The 20,713-nt window shown below is 45.3% G+C and overlaps 1 protein-coding gene across 2 annotated transcripts in view; it reads left to right on the top strand.

The window, feature by feature from the left end:
* Esr1 (estrogen receptor 1) overlaps positions 1-12,915 on the top strand; it is a 313,180-nt gene extending 300,265 nt beyond the window's left edge. For both annotated transcript variants that reach the window (XM_051206066.1, XM_051206068.1), the window contains exons 8-9: positions 9,610-9,793; positions 12,643-12,915. In XM_051206066.1, the coding sequence (XP_051062023.1) occupies positions 9,610-9,793; positions 12,643-12,877 (419 nt within the window). In that variant the 3' untranslated portion in view covers positions 12,878-12,915. The remainder of the gene's footprint in view (positions 1-9,609; positions 9,794-12,642) is intronic.
* The last annotated feature ends 7,798 nt before the right edge of the window (positions 12,916-20,713 follow it).

The raw sequence follows: 20,713 nt of genomic DNA, 5'->3' as shown, positions 1-20,713 counted from the left end.
TATTGGCATGACTTATCTCTGGAAAATAAAATCTGCCTGAATGTGACTCAGCCATGCCATGCTGTGTAGGTATGTATGTATGTGTGAGTTTGAGTGCCACAGAGGCCAGAGGCATCTGTGCAGTTATAGGTGTTTGTGAGTTCTCCGATATGGGCACTAGGAATTGAACTTGGGCCCACTGCAAGAGCAGCATACACCCCTAATCACTGAGCCATCTCACCAGGCCCAGACTCTATGTCTTCTAGCAAGCATGTGTTTGTAATGTCTCCTTTCTGACCCCAGAAGGGTAGTAATGGACTGCTTGAGGAACAGAAAACTCAGAACCCTGGATGTCTTCTCTATATGTTACAGGTGTAACCAACAGAAACAAAACTCCAATGCTTCATATATACCCAAGCACATGATTGCATTTGAATGTAAAAGCCTGTGTGTCCTACTTTGCCTCAAGTTAACTGAATCATCCCATCAGTATTTCCATCAGACGTCATTAAGAGATTCATCGTCTGAGTCAGCTTGAATGTGTTGATGTGCTACACACTTACCTTCAAGAACATCTAGTACATTTCAATAAAAATTGCACCAAATTGATAGATATTTCTGAATCAGGCCTGTATGCTTTAGTGCTTGTTGGTGCCAAGAACACACTTGTAGGGGTAGAGGAGTCCCGAGTGAGCAGGACCACCTGTTCCTGTGTAGGGTTCTGGCAGGGACACGCGTTTTCAGTTGTCACTCCCTCTGTGATTTCACACAGTTGCCCACACGTGTCACATGACATGCACTAGCCTAACAGAATGAATGTGCACAAAGACTTCATCCCAAGAATGTTCTTCACCTGGCAGGTAAATAACTGCCGATCTGGAAAAGGATAGACATTCCCTGTCAGTGGACACGTATTCCCCAGAGCAATACTCTTTTATTGCTAAGCACACACACACACACACACACACACACACACACACACACAAATGATAATTAAGTTCCTGAACGGCATAAAGTGATCCCATTGAAGTCCTTGGTAGTGCCGTGCCTTTGACTCATAACAAACAAAGCATTCCAATGTCCTGGGCTTGCTTTCTTTCCACTCCAATTTGTTCCCTGAACACACTGGCTGCTATGAAGGATGTCAGGGCTTAGACTGAATGGTTAGCATGACGGGGGATGACTAAATGTTTCTAGAACCAAAATTGTGGCTTCTGTTACAAAGAATAGCAATACTGGCATTTGGTAAGAAAAAGAATTCTAAGTAAATCATTCTCCCTGTAGAAAATATCAGTGAGAGGAGGTACAGTGAATACCCTCCAGATGTGATCCCCGTTTCAATGTGCTTGTTTAACCACAAGTAAGTAGAAAATGCTTTTAGACTTATACTGGAATGGGACATTTGCTATAACAGAGCTAATCCACGCTGGGTAGTGACTCAAACATGCAGGTGTGTATAATCATGCTAAGTCCACTAACAGGTTCATGTTTGAGACACTGTGAAATATGTACAAGTGTCTGTACATCCATCTGTCTTTCTTTATTTCCTGGCCTGCAACTCTTCAAGCCTTTGAAATTGCCAAAGCGACAGCCTTTTCCCTTGCAGCTCATGTGGTTTTCCCTGGAACAATCAGTTCATGGTTAGAGTTGAAGTTCTATTGGTCATCAGTGGTCAATGATTGAAGCTATCACTCTTAAATAGCAGAGCATCCCCAAATTCCAGAGGATGAGTTTATAACAGCTGGGGATAGAAAGTGTCGGGGATACAATGCACCCCCATGGAACATGGAAACATCACTGTCCTCCGTGGTCCAGGCATCTCTTCATCTGCATCTCTCATCATGGTGTTGGGAAGGAGGTACAGTTAGACGCCATGAAGTGGCTTGTGCTGGGGAACTGTTTGATGGCTGGGGAAGAACAACTCCCACACCTTTAAGAGTCACTGAAATCAGCTGTGCTGGCGGCTGCGGTGTGAGAACAGAGAAAAACAGTGTTCAGTTCACTGTTGTAGTCTTTTGCTACATAGTCGTCCAGGACTCTGCTCTAGTCTAACAGCCATGGCTGAAAAGGAGGGAAAGGAGAGGCAGAGTGTGTGCCTTGCCAAGGACAGCCACAGAGAAGACACCCTCCCTTTAGAGTTAGAGTGTGATCATAGAGCCCTCTTCACTGTCCAGGTCATCAAGATTGTGCTTTTTGGTGGTCCCAAGCTATAAAATTCAAGGCAGTCATATGATTTGTCATTCCTGCTGTGCATGAGTAGCCAACGCAGAGTTTTGTCAAAGTACACTCCACCCTTGGCTCAAAATTAACAAACTTTCATGGAGCCTGGGCAACTGTTGCCTCTTGTAAAACTTCACAGGAGATTCCAAGATATTCATGATTTGGAGATAAATCGGCGTGCTTTCATAACTTATACAAAGGGAGGAATCATACTAAACTCACTGCAAAACAAATGCTACAGCAGGACAGATATACAAGGCTTGGCAAAAGGGTTGTTTGTTTGTTTGTTTGTTCTGCTGTGTCTGTAGTACCTGCTAATGGCACTGAAATAACTTCAAGTACATGCACAGTTGGGGATCTTACATGCATCAAATACTCCTTTTAAGAATTAAATATTTTAAATTTAATGCCATCTTAATGATCCACTGAGTTTAATTAGGGTTGTGTATGTGTGTGTGGGGGGGTTATGTAATGGACCATAGGCAGCTTACTCATAGCTACACCGTTGAAGAAAAAGGTCTAATCTTGCCATCACCAACAGCCACTAACTACCACTAATTCCGTGGCTAAGGATGGGTCTTCATGAGGTCCTTCCTCATTGAGGATGTTCTTAATAATGAAAAATGTGTTCAGTCTACGCTTCCCTCTCTATAAACTCATCAGCATACATCTTTTGGATACAGTCTTGTGAAGGCATTTAAAACAGGTGTGTGTGTGTGTGTGTGTGTGTGTGTGTGTGTGTGTGTAACTGGGGTCAAATTTCAAATTCAAGGTCCTGAACATGGTTGTTAAGTATTCTGCCAGTAAGCCCCAGCTGTCTTTTCAAAACAAATTTGTATATACAGTATATCCACTCAACAAGACTTTCCAGAGATATATAGCTTGTAGGACTGTCCTGTACTTTGTAGAACATCTAGAATAGCTCTTCCTGCTGTAACAGCAGCAACCATATTGCTTTCCAGTACAACTGTCTGTATTAGTTGCCTTTCTGTTGCTATACAAAACAGCAAGATCAAGGCAATGTACGGAACAGTTTAATTTTGGGCTGGCGGTTCCAGATGGTTAGGGTTCACGATGATGGAGACAGCAGGTGGCAGCCATGGTGCCTGAAGCAGAAGCTGAGAGCTCACGTCTCAAACCACAAATTGGAATCAGGGAGGGCGCACCTGAAACCACACATGGGCTTTGAAACCTCAAAGGCCATCCCCAGTGGCATACTTCCTCCAGAAAAACCACACCTCCTCAGCCTCCCCTAAACAAGGCTACCAAGGGGGGAATCAAATACTCAATTGCCAGAGACTTACTCAGGAACACCTCATTTAATCACCACACTGACTAAAGATGCCATCGGAATTAGCTCTACTCCTAGGCAGAGTGGTAATCACAGGAGAAGCAGATAGGCAACCAGAACTGCGGATGTCATGGTCAGCCTCTGAGGCATTTCTGAGAAAAGACGTTGGCTGTAGAGACACTTCTCTGCAGGAAACCTGCATCTCTTAGTCTTCCATGAACACCATGACTTCCTCCTGATACAAGCTGAGTGGCAGCCCTGGTCCAGGTGACTTATAACCCTGAGTCTAATAGTCTTCACCCTCTTTTCCCCTTGAATCATCCCTACTATTTCTTTTCCCCCTTTAAATCAAGTTGCTGTAGATTGAAGAACCTTCCCAATGTCAGCTACTACATTTTTCTTTTTGGAAAAAACAAACAAACAAACAAACAAAAAACAAATAAGATTCCCTTGCTGGAAGAATTTCCCCTCCAGCAGCTGTAAACCCACGGCCTCAGTGTTCTTCCCAGCAGACAGACGAGCCTCCCCAGTGGAGGTCAATGTCAGGGCAGGCCAGGAGCCCAGTGGCTGCCCAAGCTTGCTCTCGGATATGTCCAGAGTTAGGTGTGCTTCAGTCTTCCTATGACTTCTAGAAGAGTCTACTAGGTGGGAAGAAAGTAGAAGGATGTTCACAGTTTGTGAGGCATGAAATTGAAGGAGCGTTGTAGCAGAACAAGGGGATAGTTAAGGTCATGCTAGCCTGAGAAAAAGAGTGTGTCAAGATCTCTAGCCAGCCCTGGCAGTGTGGTCCTACAATCCTAGACACTCAGAAGTTTGAATCAGGAGGCTCCCAAGTTTAAAACTTGTCTAAGCATCAGAGTAAATTTGAAGCTAGTCTGGGCAGCTGGGTGAAGTCCTGTCTCAAAAAAAACAATGTGAGGCTGGACAGTTGAGATGCAGTTCAGGAGCAGTGTTTGCCTAGCATGTGTGACACCCAAGGTTTACTCTCTAGTCTCACACACACACACACACACACACACACACATACACACACATGAACACACACAGTCATACAACATACCACACACACACAGTCACACACCACACATACACACACTCACACACACACAAACTCACATCCCCACACACACTCTCTCACACACAGTCACACACAGTCATACACTCACACACACACACACACACCTTACATCTGAGGGAGTCCTTGTGACTTCTCTGTCATTCCTTCCTATGGCCACATCTCTTGCAGAATCTTCTCTCTCTCCCAGTGGTGACCACACAACAAGAATATTGTCAAGCCTGCCACCTACGCCTCCAGACAGACCCCTCCCCCCATCCTCTGGGGCTTGGCATAGCCTGCAGAGTGACTAAAGCCTAGCCTGGTCCAGTCTTTCTGAAGGTCCTTCTGATCAGCACTCTGGCCCCTGGCTTCTGGAAGTAGCCCTGTGCTGTCTATCTTACAAACACAGACAAACCAGCAGCTGCGTTGTGCCCATGCTCATTAACGGCGGTTGCCAGAGCACCTGGAACATTCTGAGACTCTGGGTGGCTTTTCTTTCTCAAGCAGCTCCGTAAGCAGCAAACACAGGGTTGTGCTTTGCCAGGCAAAGTTTAAAAGGATGATGGCGGCTGTTGTCAATCACTGGCATTTAGACAGGAGTGCATTCTTATTCCGGAAGTCTATCTGCACAGTGAGGAAGTGCATGCTGACAAGGATGGGGTGATAAGCTGAGCCAGTGCCAAAGCAGGACTGGAAAAACAGGCTTGCTCAGAGAAATGTTCTCCGTCCTGGCAGTTTGTGTTAAGAAAATTCTCTCTCCATGGGCAGCATCTTCTCTTCAAATATTAACTCTTTGAAGGAAAGAAAGCTTGGGACCCCTGTCAGATAACATAGTGACATATACAGAAAGCTCTCAACAGGTGCTCGGTGGGTGAAGGAACTCAGGCAAGCGAGTGCACTGTGGAGAAGTCAGACTTGGAGGCCCGGAAGGGAACTTGGCTTGCTGAGTATCGTCTTTTTCCTGCACTGAAAGAACAAAACAAAACACCAAACTGTGTTGGGCATGGGGTTTGCTGAGGTTCAGCACAAGTGTGTTTTGTCACTCGGAGCACAGTGGGAGAGAAGCAATGTGTGGGGGTTACCTCCCTTGGCAAGAACCCCCGAGCTATTCGATGGTAGGTTCTGAGGTTTCTGTTGAGCAAGAGAGGGTTACTGTTGAATAAAACCAGCACCGTGGGTCATAGAAGAAAAAGAAGTATGTCGAAACTTCATCACTCAATTTGGACTAACGCAGCTTCTGGGGCTGGGCAGGTTCCCAGGACATGCATCCTGTGGTAAGGCTTCCAGGAGACCAGGAAGTGATGTGAGGGATGACAGATAGGGTAAGCCTCAGAGGCAGAGCCATGGGGGGCTGAAGGCAACCCCACCAAGGCAAACCTCCATGCCACCTGCGATTTCCAAGCCAACGCCATAGCCACTGGATACTGGCTTCATATTCTTAGGGATCTCTTTTCTCTGTTACCAGTCCCCATGGAAGTTAGGCAGGACATAACCCAGTAATGTCTTTATCTTTATAAAGCAAATCTTAAAAATGTGCGGTCGGTAAATCACACCACCGAAGTATAGAATCATTTCTAGGAAATAACAGGTATATGTAACTGTATATGTGCATATAACTTAATAGTTTTACATTTCATGAATACACATTACAGTGATGCTGAAGGGAAACAAAAAACATTTAAAGTAAAATGTTAACACTAGCAATGCCTAGGGATGAGAGAGACCTAATAAGGGAGTATACAATACTACAGAGCCCCTGCTAATGCCTGTTTCTCAGGCAACATATTTAATTTTTAATCCTTTAAAAATGATGTGTGTGGCCAGGCGTGGTGGTGCACACCTTTAATCCCAGCACTCAGGAAGCAGAGGCAGGTGGATCTCTGTGAGTTGGAGGCCAGCCTGGTCTACAGAGCGAGTTCCAGGACAGGCAAAGATAAACAGAGAAACCCTGTATCCAAAAAGAAAAGGAAAGAAAGAAAGAAAGAAAGAAAGAAAGAAAGAAAGAAAGAAAAAAGAACAAACAAAATGATGTGTATGAAACATACTCTTTTATGTGCATGAAAGAATTCTTGAGAGGTTCAAATAGTAATTTTTTGAAGAACTCTATTAACTCGTGAATAAGAACAAAGATCGGGTGGACTCTTAGATTTACGTTGGTTTCCTGTCAGGTGTTACGAATTACAGTGCATTGAGGAAGGCGGCAGGACCTAATGAAGTGCAGTGTTGTTAATTTCTTATTCTAGGGCTGTGGGGCACCACAGCTTCCTCCAGACTAAAGATTACAATATTGACCTGGTCGCAACTTGCAAAATGATAAGAGTATAAATCAGACCATCAAAACGGTGGGCGGCATTCACGTGCCTCATGTAGAAGGGAAGTTATTGTCATGAGCAGGAGAGTGGGTGTTCTGGGTAAGGACCAGTTGTTTCATTTGTCTGGAAAAGTGCAAAAAAAGTATTTTCTGGGGGTGGAGGAAGGCAGGGAGCTGAGATGTTTTAGATTTTGATCTAGATGATAGCTTTATAAACTGGAATATTTGTCAACACTCTACAATCACACCTTATTAAATTTTACCTTCTTTAAATAAAGATCAAATCAGCTGAAAATTAAATTACAAAGAGATAATGGCTTGGGGGAAACTCCGGAGTAGACAAATGTCTCTGGCCGTGGTTCTCAGCACTGAAAAGAATTAATGGAGAGTCAGTACTAGGAGGGTCAGGAGTCCCCAATGTAAGAGCTGCTATCAGCAATTCAGCCAAATTGAATTAAGTCATATTAGGTAACAGGACAAGCCAGAAACAATGGACTCTTCCATCTAACCCGACCAGCCCACAATGACGCTGTTAGTGAAAACATGTCATTTAAATGATTTCCAAAGCGTCCCTGATTTTTGTCCCTGTTTATTCCTTTTCACCTTCACGATTTTAGAAAGTAGCCCTGGGAGCCATCCGTTTTCTTTGTAACATACGGACTCTCAGATGTTTGTGTGTAGAGGACAAGAAGGGGCTAGCATTCGAATGTAGATGGTGAGCGGTTCGGAGCACAGCTGAGGGTGTAGGATTCAGCGATCAGAAAACAGGGGATACACTTGAAAGTTGGACCTAATCCGCCAAGATAAAGGAGAGCACAACGGATTAGAAAGACCAAGATTAGGACTGGCCTCCCAATCTACTAGTTGTTTCTTGAGACGTCTGCTTGGAAGTCCTCTGTGGTACCTGCTGGTGCCAGAAGCTGTGTGATTCCGCTGTGGTCCACACCAGCCAGGCGCAGGGCCAGTCTTGTTCTGTTGTTTTGTTTTAAACACAGCCATTTTTCTACTCTGGGCAATTACAACTGTTTACTCTTGAATTCCTCAGTGATAGGTGTTTTCCTCGTTTTCACCCCCCCCCAAACACACACACACACACACACACACACACACACACACACACACACACACACACACGCCCCGGCTGCAGTGTAGGCTGTCACTTGTCACAGCATCAGCATTCCAGCCAGCGAGGGCTGTCACGCTGGAGCCTCCCAGGTGAAGGTGCTCTGTGCCTGAGCAGGAGGAGAAGGCATAGTTATGAACTGTCCAGTGAGGTGAGCAGAGGACAAAACCCACCCCTGTGTGACCTGCACCCCATGAGGGGTGTGTTTTGTGTTTAGGCAGGAGGAGCTGATTTCCATGAGAGAGGGAGAGTAGAGAGAAAAGCCAAGAGCATGCCTGCCTTCTCTTTGTGCTCAGTGCTCCCTTCGCTTGCCCTTGGACCCAGACTGATCTCATAGCCTGCTCTGACCCTCAGCATTCTTCCCTCTCCAATGGCAGAAACCCAGCTCACATGATCCGAAGTAAGGGGCAAAGCTGGAGTCTCGCCTGTTAGGAGGTTCACTGTGAGAGACCCAAGGGCGAAAAGAGTAGACAGGGGGGGGGGGACCTGTGATGGAAAATCCTCCCCCTCCTCCTCCCCTCCATCCGTTACTCCTCCCGCATTTCCATCTTTCTTAAGCCCCCCACATACTTAGCTCTTTCTTCTGCCTGTTGTTGCTGGGTTCCATTTTACAAATAGGGCTCTTCAGGCCAGAAGAGGGCAGTTAAGCACCCTGTACAGGAACGATCCCGTTAAGGATCTCCTCTCCCAAATTAGCACCTAGAGGAGCCCTCCGATTGCCTAGCTTGGGACTGCGCTGGTCAGAGGATCAGAACATCATGAAGGTCTCTCTCCATCCAGCCTACCTTTTGCAGAGACGGTAGGAAGTCAAGAGAGGAAACACTTTGCTGGCAAGAGAAACAGCTGATCCCGAAGTCCTCTGAACTCTCCCATGTCACGCATGTGCAATCAAGACTAAAATTTGTGTAAACTCAAAACCTTGCCCGAAGCAGAAGCAAAATAACCTCTACCTTAAGAAATTATCTATTTATTTATTTTGGTTTTTCGAGACAGGGCTTCTCTGTATTGCTTTGGAGCCTGTCCTGGAACGAGCTCTATAGACCAGGCTAGACTGGAACTCACAGAAATCCACCTGCCTCTGTCTCCCAAGTGCTGGCTGGGATTAAAGGCATGCACCACCAATGGCCCAGCAAGGAATTACCTTTTAATCACTTAGCTAGGCTATGCAAAACTCCTTGTGAAGCTTGTAAGTGGTGTTCTGTATTTCTTGGAGGACAGTCAGCCCATCATTACCAAAAGTTGAGTTGACATTTGAAGTGTGGCCTAAGTGCCCAAGAATACCACTTGTGTTCCCCCAAAGAAGCAATGATGATATCCCCTTGAGGTCGTGGTAAGCACTGAATGAACAGTTCATGTTGATGTTAGATCTTCCCAAGAAGAGACAGCCAATGTTCCCATTATAGCTACAAGGTTTTGTCCTTTTTGGAGGATATTGGTTAGACACATGAGGCTTCTTGAGTAGAAGATATACATTCTCATTAAGAATGCCACGCCATCTCTTGGTGCCAAATGTGAGACCTCATTGCGGTACAGCTGTCAGAAGAAGCTCATTGCTCAGCATGGCATTCCAGGGATGCTTCCGTCTCTAGGGTCGTACCCTCTCTGACTCACTTTCTCTCTGTGTTCAGGAGTGTACACATTTCTGTCCAGCACCTTGAAGTCTCTGGAAGAGAAGGACCACATCCACCGGGTCCTGGATAAGATCACAGACACTTTGATCCACCTGATGGCCAAAGCTGGCCTGACTCTGCAGCAGCAGCATCGCCGTCTGGCCCAGCTCCTCCTCATTCTTTCCCACATCCGGCACATGAGGTGAGGCAGCTCCTGGGTACCACCAAAGAGACAGAAGATGCTGACCCAACCAAGTCTGTGGCAGTTAACACAGGATGACTGAGTAGGCAAAACACCCTAGGGAAAATGTCTGACTCAAAAGGTTAACAGAGGACAGAAGAGGGTCACAGAACTTTCTTGGAGCAGTGGACAAGCCGTCAGAGAGGATGCCCTAGAGGAAGTGATATGTATTGGTGGTTTGAAGTACATGGGATGCTCATTGGGTGGTGAGAAGAGGCCAATCAAAGGGTGTCAATGAGCCCAAGCCATCTCTCAAAGGTATCAGACACATCTGTTATGGTTTTGGCATAAATCCCTACTGATCTACACCAGGGGTTGCTGAATGAGAGTTCCCTGGGCTAAAAAGTTCATAGAGTCAACACTGATGCATCCATAGCTACCAAAGCCTTCCTGTCACCTCTGTTGTCCTTATCCTATTCCAAGCCACCATCCTCCATTTCTGTACCACATTCCATGTTTCTTCATCTCAATCTTTTCTATTGCTTCCCCTATGAAGCAACCAGAGTGCTCATTTTGAAATCAAACAAGCTCTTAACATCCCCACTACTCAAATTCTTCCAAGGGCTTCCTATTGGTTAGTGACAAAAGCATGCCATCCTCTGTTTCATTTGTGATGAAGCCCTTCTTAGTTATCTCTCTGGGGCTGCTTCGCAGCGGGAACCGTGACACGCGTGATTTGTTCGGCCCCACTGGTGGCTGCAGATTGGGCGTCTCTCGAGGGGGCAGGCCTCAGCTGGGCTCATTTATGCCTCTGTGGGACAAAGGTACACGCCAGGGTCTGGTGGCTGTGTTGTATATGCCATTCTTCTTGTACCCCAGCTTAGCTAGGCCATGCTCTCGTCTCAGCAGAGGCATGAGGAAGCCAGCCCATTTGAGGAAGAACATCACAGTACCCTGATTATGTCACGTCTGATAATGTCTCATCAGCTAAACAAGTCAAGGTGCTAAGCCCTAAATTCTAGATAGTGGACAACAAGTAGATGATCTCATTCAGGGGAGCTATGTCCATCTTCATCCACTTCGGATGGTGTCTTAGAGAGGGTCACAGAGAGTGGCTCTGAAGAACACAGCCCTGCCAAAATATCTGGCTGGGAGAGTGAGTTTCCTCTTGGAGAAAACTTGACTTTTCCTTTGGGGAATTTATAGAAACCACATGACCCCGTGGGTATTTTTAGTGATAGGAATCAATGACTTTTCAAATGCATTATGTTCTTGGCTTGTCACTATTAGCAAGTGTAGTTAATTAACACCAAGTATATTTGCAATATGTACCAGCCAAGGCTGGTTTTACTGATGGTGTAATGCAGGTGGTATGGCGGAGAGTTTTGTGATTGTGAAATACAAACAAGAAGGAACATTTTAGCCCCTCTCTCCTCTCTCTGTGACAATTCATGCATGCACATATGCCCTATACAAAATACTGTTTCCATACAGACCGGCTCCATGCAGCCAGGCTGAATCATAGAATTCTGGCTTTGTTAGCTTGGCCCTGACCATGTGTTAGGGCTGTAGCATAAATAATTTAATATGAGATTTCATCAGACTGTAAATGTGATTCATTAGACCGTGTGGCAGAATTGGCAAACTGAACATCAACAGTGCTTTAAATTAAAAGGCAAAACAAAAACAAAGGAGCACAGACGTGTAGTTGAGGTTGGGTTTCAGTTATTGGTGGGTCTCATGTTTTGTGGCACTTCTCAAACCTGGGCTCGCTTGTCACCATCACCAGTAGAAGTATAATTAGGATATCCTCTTAGTTCTGCCCATTCATGACATATACAATATACATTACTGGTTTTTTATTCTAGTTTTTTTTTTTTTTTTCATGTTCTCTTTGTAGAGCTGAAGCTGGCCTGGAAAATACCACATAACTGAGGCTAGCCTTGACTTTGCAATGTATGCCCTCCCCCCACTCCCAAGTGGGGAACACAGGTGTGTTCCATCAACATAGTTCTTATAAAAGAAATGGCAACCTATGGTTGCCTGCCCCATTGCCTGAGAGAGCAAAGAGGCACAAGAGAAAAGCCATTTGCCTACATCCCTGTCTTCCCATTTTCTCCACTTTTGTTGTGAGCTCTGGTAGACAGGGTGATATGGAAGGAAACACCTGAGCAATAGGGGTTGGACCATTGCCACGGGGAAACAAAGGTTTCTTGGTCACAAGAGGCCTTTGAGGATCCCATGGAAGTGCACCCAGGAAAAGGGAATAGAATGTTCAGATTATCTAAGTCTCTGTGGGTCTTAATTCCATGGAGGAGTAACTCAAAGACTGGTGGCAGAGAGTTAGTTACTTCAGGGTCACAGACAGGGTATTCTCTGTGAGGGAGATGAAGACAGGTCATTCGGTCTACAGAGAGCCTGGATAGAAATTTTAATTTTATTCAGAATATTAAAGGAGGCTGTTGGAAAGTGTAGGCTAGGACCCGAGACCTCAGAATGATGCTTCCAAAGTTAGGGTGGGTCTTCCAATCTCAGCTAGAAATGACCTCATAGACATCCACAGATTCCTAGAGCTTGTCAAGCTGATATTCAACATTGACCATCATAGAGAGGAAATGCACAGAAAAACCCTCTAAAATAAGCCTGAGGATGGAGGAAATGAAAATACATAAGCATGAGTCCTAGCCTGAGTCTCTGAAGCCCCAGAATCTCAGCATCTCCAGATGCCATCCAAAGTCGAATCCATAATGGGTAGAGAGAATTCCCAAGGGGCTTTGGAGTTGCTCTTACTTCACCCTCCTAGGAATTCCAGGCATCCTGGGATTCAGCTGTGTCTAATCTGCTTCTCTTCATGTCCCTTCTCCCCCCAGTAACAAAGGCATGGAGCATCTCTACAACATGAAATGCAAGAACGTTGTACCCCTCTATGACCTGCTGCTGGAGATGCTGGATGCTCACCGCCTGCATGCCCCAGCCAGTCGCCTGGGGGTCTCCCCAGAGGAGCCCAGCCAGAGCCAGCTGAGCACCACCAGCTCCACGTCAGCACATTCCTTACAAGCCTACTACATCCCTCCAGAAGCAGAGAGTTTCCCCAACACGATCTGAGAGCTCCTGGACTCCCCCAAGGCTCTGAGAATCCCTGCATCATTTTACCCATGTCATATATCACGTTAGCAGAATTTCGTCTCCTGCGTACACTCTGGCATGCATCCACCACCAGTGGCTTTCTAGTAGGATGGCCGTTCATTTGCTTGCTCAGTTCTTAGTGGCGTGTCTTCTGTTGGGAACAGACAAACGGGATTCTAGGGCTAACTCTTGGTAACAGCTCTCTTCCCACCGCCCCCTCCCCTCTGCTACAACACTAAATCTGAGGATCCCTATAGTCTTTGTGACCGAATGGAGATCACTGCATTGATTGAGACCCAAGCCTAGAGAGTGAGCATTTCACCCCTGATAAGCACTTTGTAATGACTCCAAGAGTAAGTCTCAGCAAAGTCTTCAAAGGGACTCCCTTAATTGAAGCCTTGGAGAAAGCGGTCTCACGGGTTCCTTAATGTACCCGTAGCCTCTTGTATTCCTATAGCAACATTTGATTTTATTAAAGGGAAATCTTGAGCCCCTATAGTAATACAAGGTGTACGAAGGGAAGGAAGATGCCCCGCCCCCTGTTGTCAGTACCCTGTCAATTTAATACACTGCACCTTCCGGCTTCTAAAGCATCAACAGCTGAGCATCATACACAGATCATGGGTTCTAGATAATTCTTACTTCCCATGACTGATAGGAACCACTAAGTCAGTTTCAGTTAGCACTCTGACATGAGGGCTATAGGGTGTTTGGATTGTATTTGATTTTCATTTAATAATAGCCTTATGCCCCTGGGGCTTGCAGTAAAGGCGGCTTGGGTACCTGTTCTGGTGAGTCTAGCATTCATCAGTAGAGGGCGCTCTCCTTGTCTCCTCTCCATGTGAACTGCCCTGAATTGTCCCCATGTAGAGCAACCAAGGGCAGCTACAATGAACCTACACCCTGGCAATACCTTTTGTTTGACTTAGTTTTGTTCTTGGGTGGAGAACAAATAATAAATGTATGACTGTGTCTCAGAAGGAGTCTGAACAAGACAGAAAGTAGGGAGAAATGTCCTGAAAGACCTGACCACAGGAAACAGCTTCCCAGGGGTGTCCTTCACAGCGGTGCACAGTGGGGCTGCCCTGGGGTCCACTGGCTGGTTGTCTCTTCATTTTAGGTTTGGACCTGATTGGATGAGGCCACAGTAGACACCTGTGTCCCTGCAATTCTTCCAGGAGCTTGGGGAAAACAATCTGCTGAGGCATTGCTTGACTATTCAGTCCTCACCCCAAAACTAGTTGGTGTGGCCCTGGGAAGAAAACTCCATCCCTCCCCGCCTCCCCACAGCTCATGTACTTAAGCCAGAGAGTAAGACCAGAATTGGGCCATGAGAGCCCTTTGACCAAAGGGATAAAAAGAAAGAGTAACCTAGCCACAGTCATCCACAGCCCCCAGGGTGTTGGCCTCTCTAGTGAAACTAAGGACTATTTCCTTTTTGTAACCAAAATGAAAGCGTGGTCTCCTTCCCTGATCATGAACTCCATGATGTGATGTGTTAGCCAACAACCTAGGTGAATGGCAGGGCCTCCCTTGGTCTGTCCTACTTGGAATGGTGGGTTCCATGAACTTCTAGTCTCCCAGTTAAATGACTACCAAAGAACTGGGGAACTGGGAGGGCCAATTGTTTTTTCCTCTTTTTTTCTTTAATTTCTCATATTTGTGCATCAAATTCTGGGACAATTTTATGTATCTGCTTTAAGAATATGTTTAAGAACATAATTTTTTGTTTGTGTTTGTTTAAAAAGCACCTTATATAGTATAATATATTTTTTTGAAATTGAATTGCTTGTTTATCAGACAATTGAATGTAATAGTTCTGTTCTGAGTTTTAATTTGACTGGGTTAACATTGCAAAAACCAAGGAAAAAATATTTAGGATTTTTTTTTTTGTGGACTTTTCAAGCTACCATGTCATGTATGCAGTTATTAATGCCTAAAGCCTGGTGGTTTTCATTGAAATGAAAATCACATTTCATATCAACTTTTGTATCCACAGTAGACAAAATAGCACTAATCTGTATGCCTATTGTTGGATGTTGAATGATAGACAATCTTATGTAGCAGAGATTATGCCTGATAAGGAAAATTATTCAGGGCAGCTAATTTTGCTTTTACCAAAATATCAGTAGTAATATTTTTGGACAGTAGCTAATGGGTCAGTGGGTTCTTTTTAATGTTTATACTGAGATTTTCTTTTACAAAAATAAAAACAAAAATCTAAAAAAAAAAAAAAAACTTCTAGGACTTTAGATGATGTAATACCAGCTAAATCCAAACAATACTCTAGTGCGGAGGGTTTTGCATTATCCATCTACTGTGTTTGTGCTCTTGTTATGATAGCACATTTGAAACGGGCGGAGAACATCAGCCAGCTGAAGTGTTAGCCCACAAGTTTCAAACAATGTTTGGAAAACTCTTTTTACCCTTATCTGAAGTGCCAATTTTGAGCAGCTGACATATTTCAGCTGTCGTTGTACTGGGGCACTGGCGACATGCCAGAGGGTCGTTCCTGTGCTTTCCCGCCACCTGGAGGAAATTCGGATGCCGTGCTCTATCTAGAGAGTTGGGAACCGGTGGGAAGATAGATGGAGGAATTTGAAGAATGGGGAAAGGAGGAATAAAGAGTACAGAAAGCATTCTGGCACCTTGAATGTGCTCCAGGTTTCAGAATTTCACTTCTGTCTGCACCGTAATAAAATAATAACTAAGCTCCACTGGTAGCCGTCTCCACATGCTGGCTTGATTTCTGAGGAAGGCTGTGGCAGCAGCAGTGAACTCCAAAGAATAATCCAGCAAGGGGTCTGCCTGAGTTTCTTCTAGCCATTGCTTAGCTTGCCGATTTGATTCTGGCCATCCAAAGAGAAGACCCTGTCAATGTAGGTAACAAAATCCAGTCCCGGAGGAAGTGCCATCTTTGATAGATTTCCCTGGCGACATGGAATTTCCCAGGACATATCTTTTGCCTTCGGGGGGGGGGGTGGTGGCTGAACAAGTAAGGGACTTAATAATTTCCTTTTAATCACATTGTGGTGTCCACACTTTAAAGTCTTACACATTGAAAAGGTCTCTGACTCCAGCCATTGGTTTGGGGTTACTCATATCCCTGCATGAAGTCAATTACAAACCTCTTCCTGGACCTGCTCTGCAACTCTGAGATGTACTGCAGATACTGAGACTAATCATTAGGACCACAGTAATGTCTAATAGTCTTAGTCAGATCTGCTTGGTGAACCTAAGTCTTTGAAAGGTGAATAGAGTCATGCAATAGCTCACAAGGCAACCATATTCTCTTGGATGCAAGTCTTGGGAAGTTGATCCAGCATCTACCATGCACTTCCTACATTACCTCCGTGAAAATGCACTCCCTTTCACCTGGAGCAAACAAATTGAACTGTGGTCCCAAATGTCTCTTTTCATTAGTGTGAGTATGCTCTCTTTCTAGCTTCATATATTTCCCATTTAAATTGAGGTATGGTCTCCTTTTCAGTCCTTTGAACTTGTTTTCTAAGTGATTATTGTCTCAATTATGGCAATTTTGCACTGTCTTTCAGACATTTAAGAGAATTTTCTACTCGCTTTCTTTTTTCCTTTCGTTTGCATCCAAACGTGCCTGAACTTTTAAGAGATGTAAATGCTGCCATGTTCCAAACCCATCTTTAGTGTCTTTGTACAGAGCTGTGCACTGTGGAAATAGCATTTAGCTCCATGGGCAGGTGACTAAGACATGATGGACCCCTTCACATTCACGGAGAGGTCATTGGTCATAGAGACTTGAATTAATAAGTGACATTATGCCAGTTTATGTTCTTTCACAGCTTACAAACAATTCTTTTTGTGGACTACATATCCTTCAGTGTAGAGCTCTTGTTTTATGAGGAAAGGCACAGATGTCCAATTGTGTTTGACAGACTAATACACTCTTCTACCCATACACACTGCTATTGATGTGATCCTGTTTTGTTGCGGCTTTGCTTTGTTTAATGAGACACACGTGTAAGCCTCTTTTGCACCTTGAAACAGTAAAGAATCCAGTGCGATGCTCAAGCACCTGTAAACCATCTTCTCAACATATTTGATGTTCAAATAAAAAAATAAATAAACTGAGGCAACAGGTTGTGCTGTTTCTTAATGCTCTGCCTCTTGCTAATAAATAGTTCATTGCGGTCCATGGAAAAAGAAGAGAGTTTCAAGGATCTGCAGAGATTGCAGTGAGACCTTCCCCTTTACCTGGCACCAAGTTCAGGGGTAGGGGGCTGATTTTAGGGTGAGTCTGGTCTCAGTTCTGAAGGCAGAGAATCTAAACAGAGTGGTTGAAGCCAGGACAAAGGCATCATTACAGTTGATGCCATAGTAGGAGTGATGGCCAGGAGGATCACATGATAAGCTAGAGAACCTGAGGGCTTGAAGAGGCTGGGTTTACTCTGCTCTAGTAACCTTCCTGCCGGGGAGCTGACTGGGATAGCATGGAAACCGCTCTGAGGCCTCGGGAGATCACTTGCCATTGCCCCTGATCAACAGTGTGAGTCTTTGGCTGTTTAGGGAGCAACGCAGTCTTCTGATGGAGTGTATGAAGGACGTAAGACCTAGTGGAGGGAGGATTCAGTTCACTCATTAGCTTGAGATCAATTCCCAAGACGCCTTCTTAAGGTTTGGGGCCTCGTTGAGACTCACGGCTGCCATGTTTAGATTTGCTTTTCTGAAAATACAGAATGGATGACTCAGGGAAGGCAACACTTCCGTCTTTTACTATGTGGCTTATGTATGTTAAGGAATTACTTTCAAGTTCATGTCCGTGGTAGCTCTCAACGTGACGCAAGTGATGACTGCAGAATGAATAGAAATAAGAACAAGGGATGGATGTCCTTTCGAGATAGAGATAGACTGTCTAATGAAACTGGATGGATGTCCATTCGAGATAGAGATAGATTGTCTAATGGGACTACCTACAGGTTGTCCAGGACTCCTAGTGGAAGGAAAGGATGGGGAAAGTTCCCTCACAGGAGGCGCTTTGCACAGAACACACAGCAACTAAGCAAGCTGCTGCGGGAAGCAGCTCTCCATTTTGGAAACACACCCTAAGAATAAACGGCTCACACGTCCCTTCACGGGGCTTCCCTTCATTGTGAGCCTCGCTCTGCTTCCTCCCAGGTCTCCCAATCATCTTTTCAGCTTTCTTCTGACAACAAAAATACAGTCATGCTTACTCTGCAGGTGAGAAACCCGAGACTTAACGCGGCCCTGCGACTTTACCAGGGCCACAGATCCGGTGAGTGGCAGATGTCAGATGAGTCTCCCTGTACTTATGCCGGTGTGATAGGAAGTGCCCCTTTATAATCCCTAGGGCCACCGTGTGCACTGTGGATTCGGCATTAGGACGGGCTTCTATGAGTATAAATAAAACACCAATGGACTTTGAAGGCAAAACATAATTAAAAAAAAAAAAAAGGTGCCACTGTGGGCAGGAGGCTAAGTGCTGTGTGGAGAGATAGATCTCTGTGGCCTGATGGCCTTTGAATGGGGAATTTTGATGCAAACATGCTGTCCCTTGCACTTGGTGACAGTACTTTCGGTTTCTGGGTTTGTTACCATTGTCTTCCTGCCTGTTCCAGGACAGCAGGAGGCGACCAGTTTCTTCTCTGATTCAATATACCTGGAAACAGGAGGGACTGTTTCCAAACAACGTCCCAGATCTGGAAGACTGAGGGTTCAGGCTTCATGCTGTATCAGTGCCTGTTTCAGATTCTGGCTGTCCCAGGCCAGGGTCAGTGGCCCTGTCTAAGACTACACCCCCACTCCTACTCCACAATCTGTTTGCTCAGAATCCAGCCACGGCTATGAAACTGTGTGTCTGTTCATTCTAGTTAGGTGACTACAAAGAAAAGATGAAAGCAAAGTAGTAATTGGCAAACATTTTCTTAAGGTTGAAAGTATGGATGATAGCATCAGTCACTGGTCCAGCCAGGCTAGGATCCAAGAAAGCAGGACCAAGTGGCCAACTTTGGGCCTTTTCCAAGTGCCAGCTATCGGCACACTGTGGGACAGATGGGGATCTGAGGACTGTGCAAATGCACATGGTGTGCTCCTAGGCCTGTCTGCCATACTCCAACCTGTCATCAGCCACCTTTTCATCGAGATGTCAACGACTCCGGGCACAGCCAGTGAAAGTTTTGTGAGCTGGTAAATGTTTTTATGGGCTGATGGAATTCTCAAAGTAGATTCAGACTCGAAGGAGTTGAAAGCTGTAAAATGCCCAGAGTGTTTCGACATTTACAAGCAGGAAGAACATGATAGAACACCTAGGGCCTCAGACCACGGGCCAGTGGGAGGGAGAACAGGCAAGTGCAGATGTACTGTTAGCAGCTGGGTAGCAGGTCATCTCAGCAGGGAGCCCTTTGCCCTGAGCAGATCAGCTTCTGAGTCTGAGACAGTCTGGGAAACAACTTTGAATGGTGGGAAAGGTTGAGGTGCCAAATGGAGATACATTTTTAAAGATGTTGCATCTTTGTGAATGTGGGGATGTGTGCAGAGGTACAAGTGTGTGTTGTGTGTAGGGTGCGCTTGTAGTGTGCCCTGTGGAGGCCAGCAGTGAAATTTGGTTGTTGTTCCTCATGATGACCAGTCACTTGCTTTCGAGTCAGTGTCTCTCACTAGAACCCAGAAATCACAGGTTAGAGCAGCTGGCTTGCTCGTGAGCCCAAGGCATCTGACTGCCTCTGCCTTTCTATTTGTTGGGATCAAAAGGGCGTGTACCATAGGTGGCTTTTGAAGTGGGTGCTGGAATTGAACTCAGGCACTCACACTGACTGGTTGTCTTAGTCCCCAACAAGGAGTTTATAAATGTTTCCCAAGGAGAATGGGTTAAGTGACTTATAAATTATTATTTCAGGTCACACCCCAGCAACCCTTAAAAAAACATTCCATCCTTGAATGCTATACTACAGTTTCAGAGAATCCAATTCCTTCTTCTGGCCTCCTCCAGGACCAGGAATGCATGTGATAAACACACACACACACACACACACACACACACACACACACACACACACACACGAGAGAGAGAGAGAGAGAGAGAGAGAGAGAGAGAGAGAGAGAGAGAGATCTGGTGCCCCCCCACAGTCTAGTAGCCATTATCAAAATTAATTTTAAGCTAAATAATATAACTCGAGGCTTCGCCTGATACTTGTCTTACATGTTCTGATACACCAGGTACGTTAGTGCATTTACCCCTCAGGATAAACTGTTATTTTCCCATTTTACAGAGGGAGCCGAAGAGCAGAAAGGCTAAGTCATTTGCCTATTACATGCCTGGGAAGTGTCTGGGCTTCAGAGTATACGATAGAGGTAGAACTTTCCCTAAATCTTAGGCAGGCTTTCTCAAAACCTACACCATTTATTCCCCAATCAGTTCCCTCACTCCAGTTAGGGTTAGATTAGTGGAGTTGTAGAGTGAGTCAAACCCCATCAAAACCAGGCATTTGTGAGGTTATGTTCACCAGTCAGCAGTGGAGGACCAGAACTCAAGGCTAATGCAGCGTCAGTGTTCAGTGCCAGTGTCAGGAAAGAAAGCCACCAGTTGAAGCTACTGGTGACTTCTGGACTACTACCAACATTTCTGTCCTTCCATTGTTAATGTTTTGGGGTTTGTGGGCAACAGGATGCCTTTCATGGCTTGATATCACCTTCTATCAGCCAACTTTGATTGGTGGGTGAAATTTAAAAAGTTCAATGAGCAGAGCATTAATCCCAGCACTCGGGAGGCAGAGGCAGGTAGATCTCTGTAAGTTCAAATCTAGCCTGGTCTACAAGGCTACA

This window comes from Phodopus roborovskii, unplaced genomic scaffold (genome assembly GCF_943737965.1).
Source record: "Phodopus roborovskii unplaced genomic scaffold, PHOROB, whole genome shotgun sequence".
In the NCBI taxonomy this organism is placed as follows: Eukaryota; Metazoa; Chordata; class Mammalia; order Rodentia; family Cricetidae; genus Phodopus; species Phodopus roborovskii.
The sequence above is the reverse complement of the archived record's forward strand: the minus strand, read 5'-3'. Positions and strand labels throughout refer to the sequence as shown.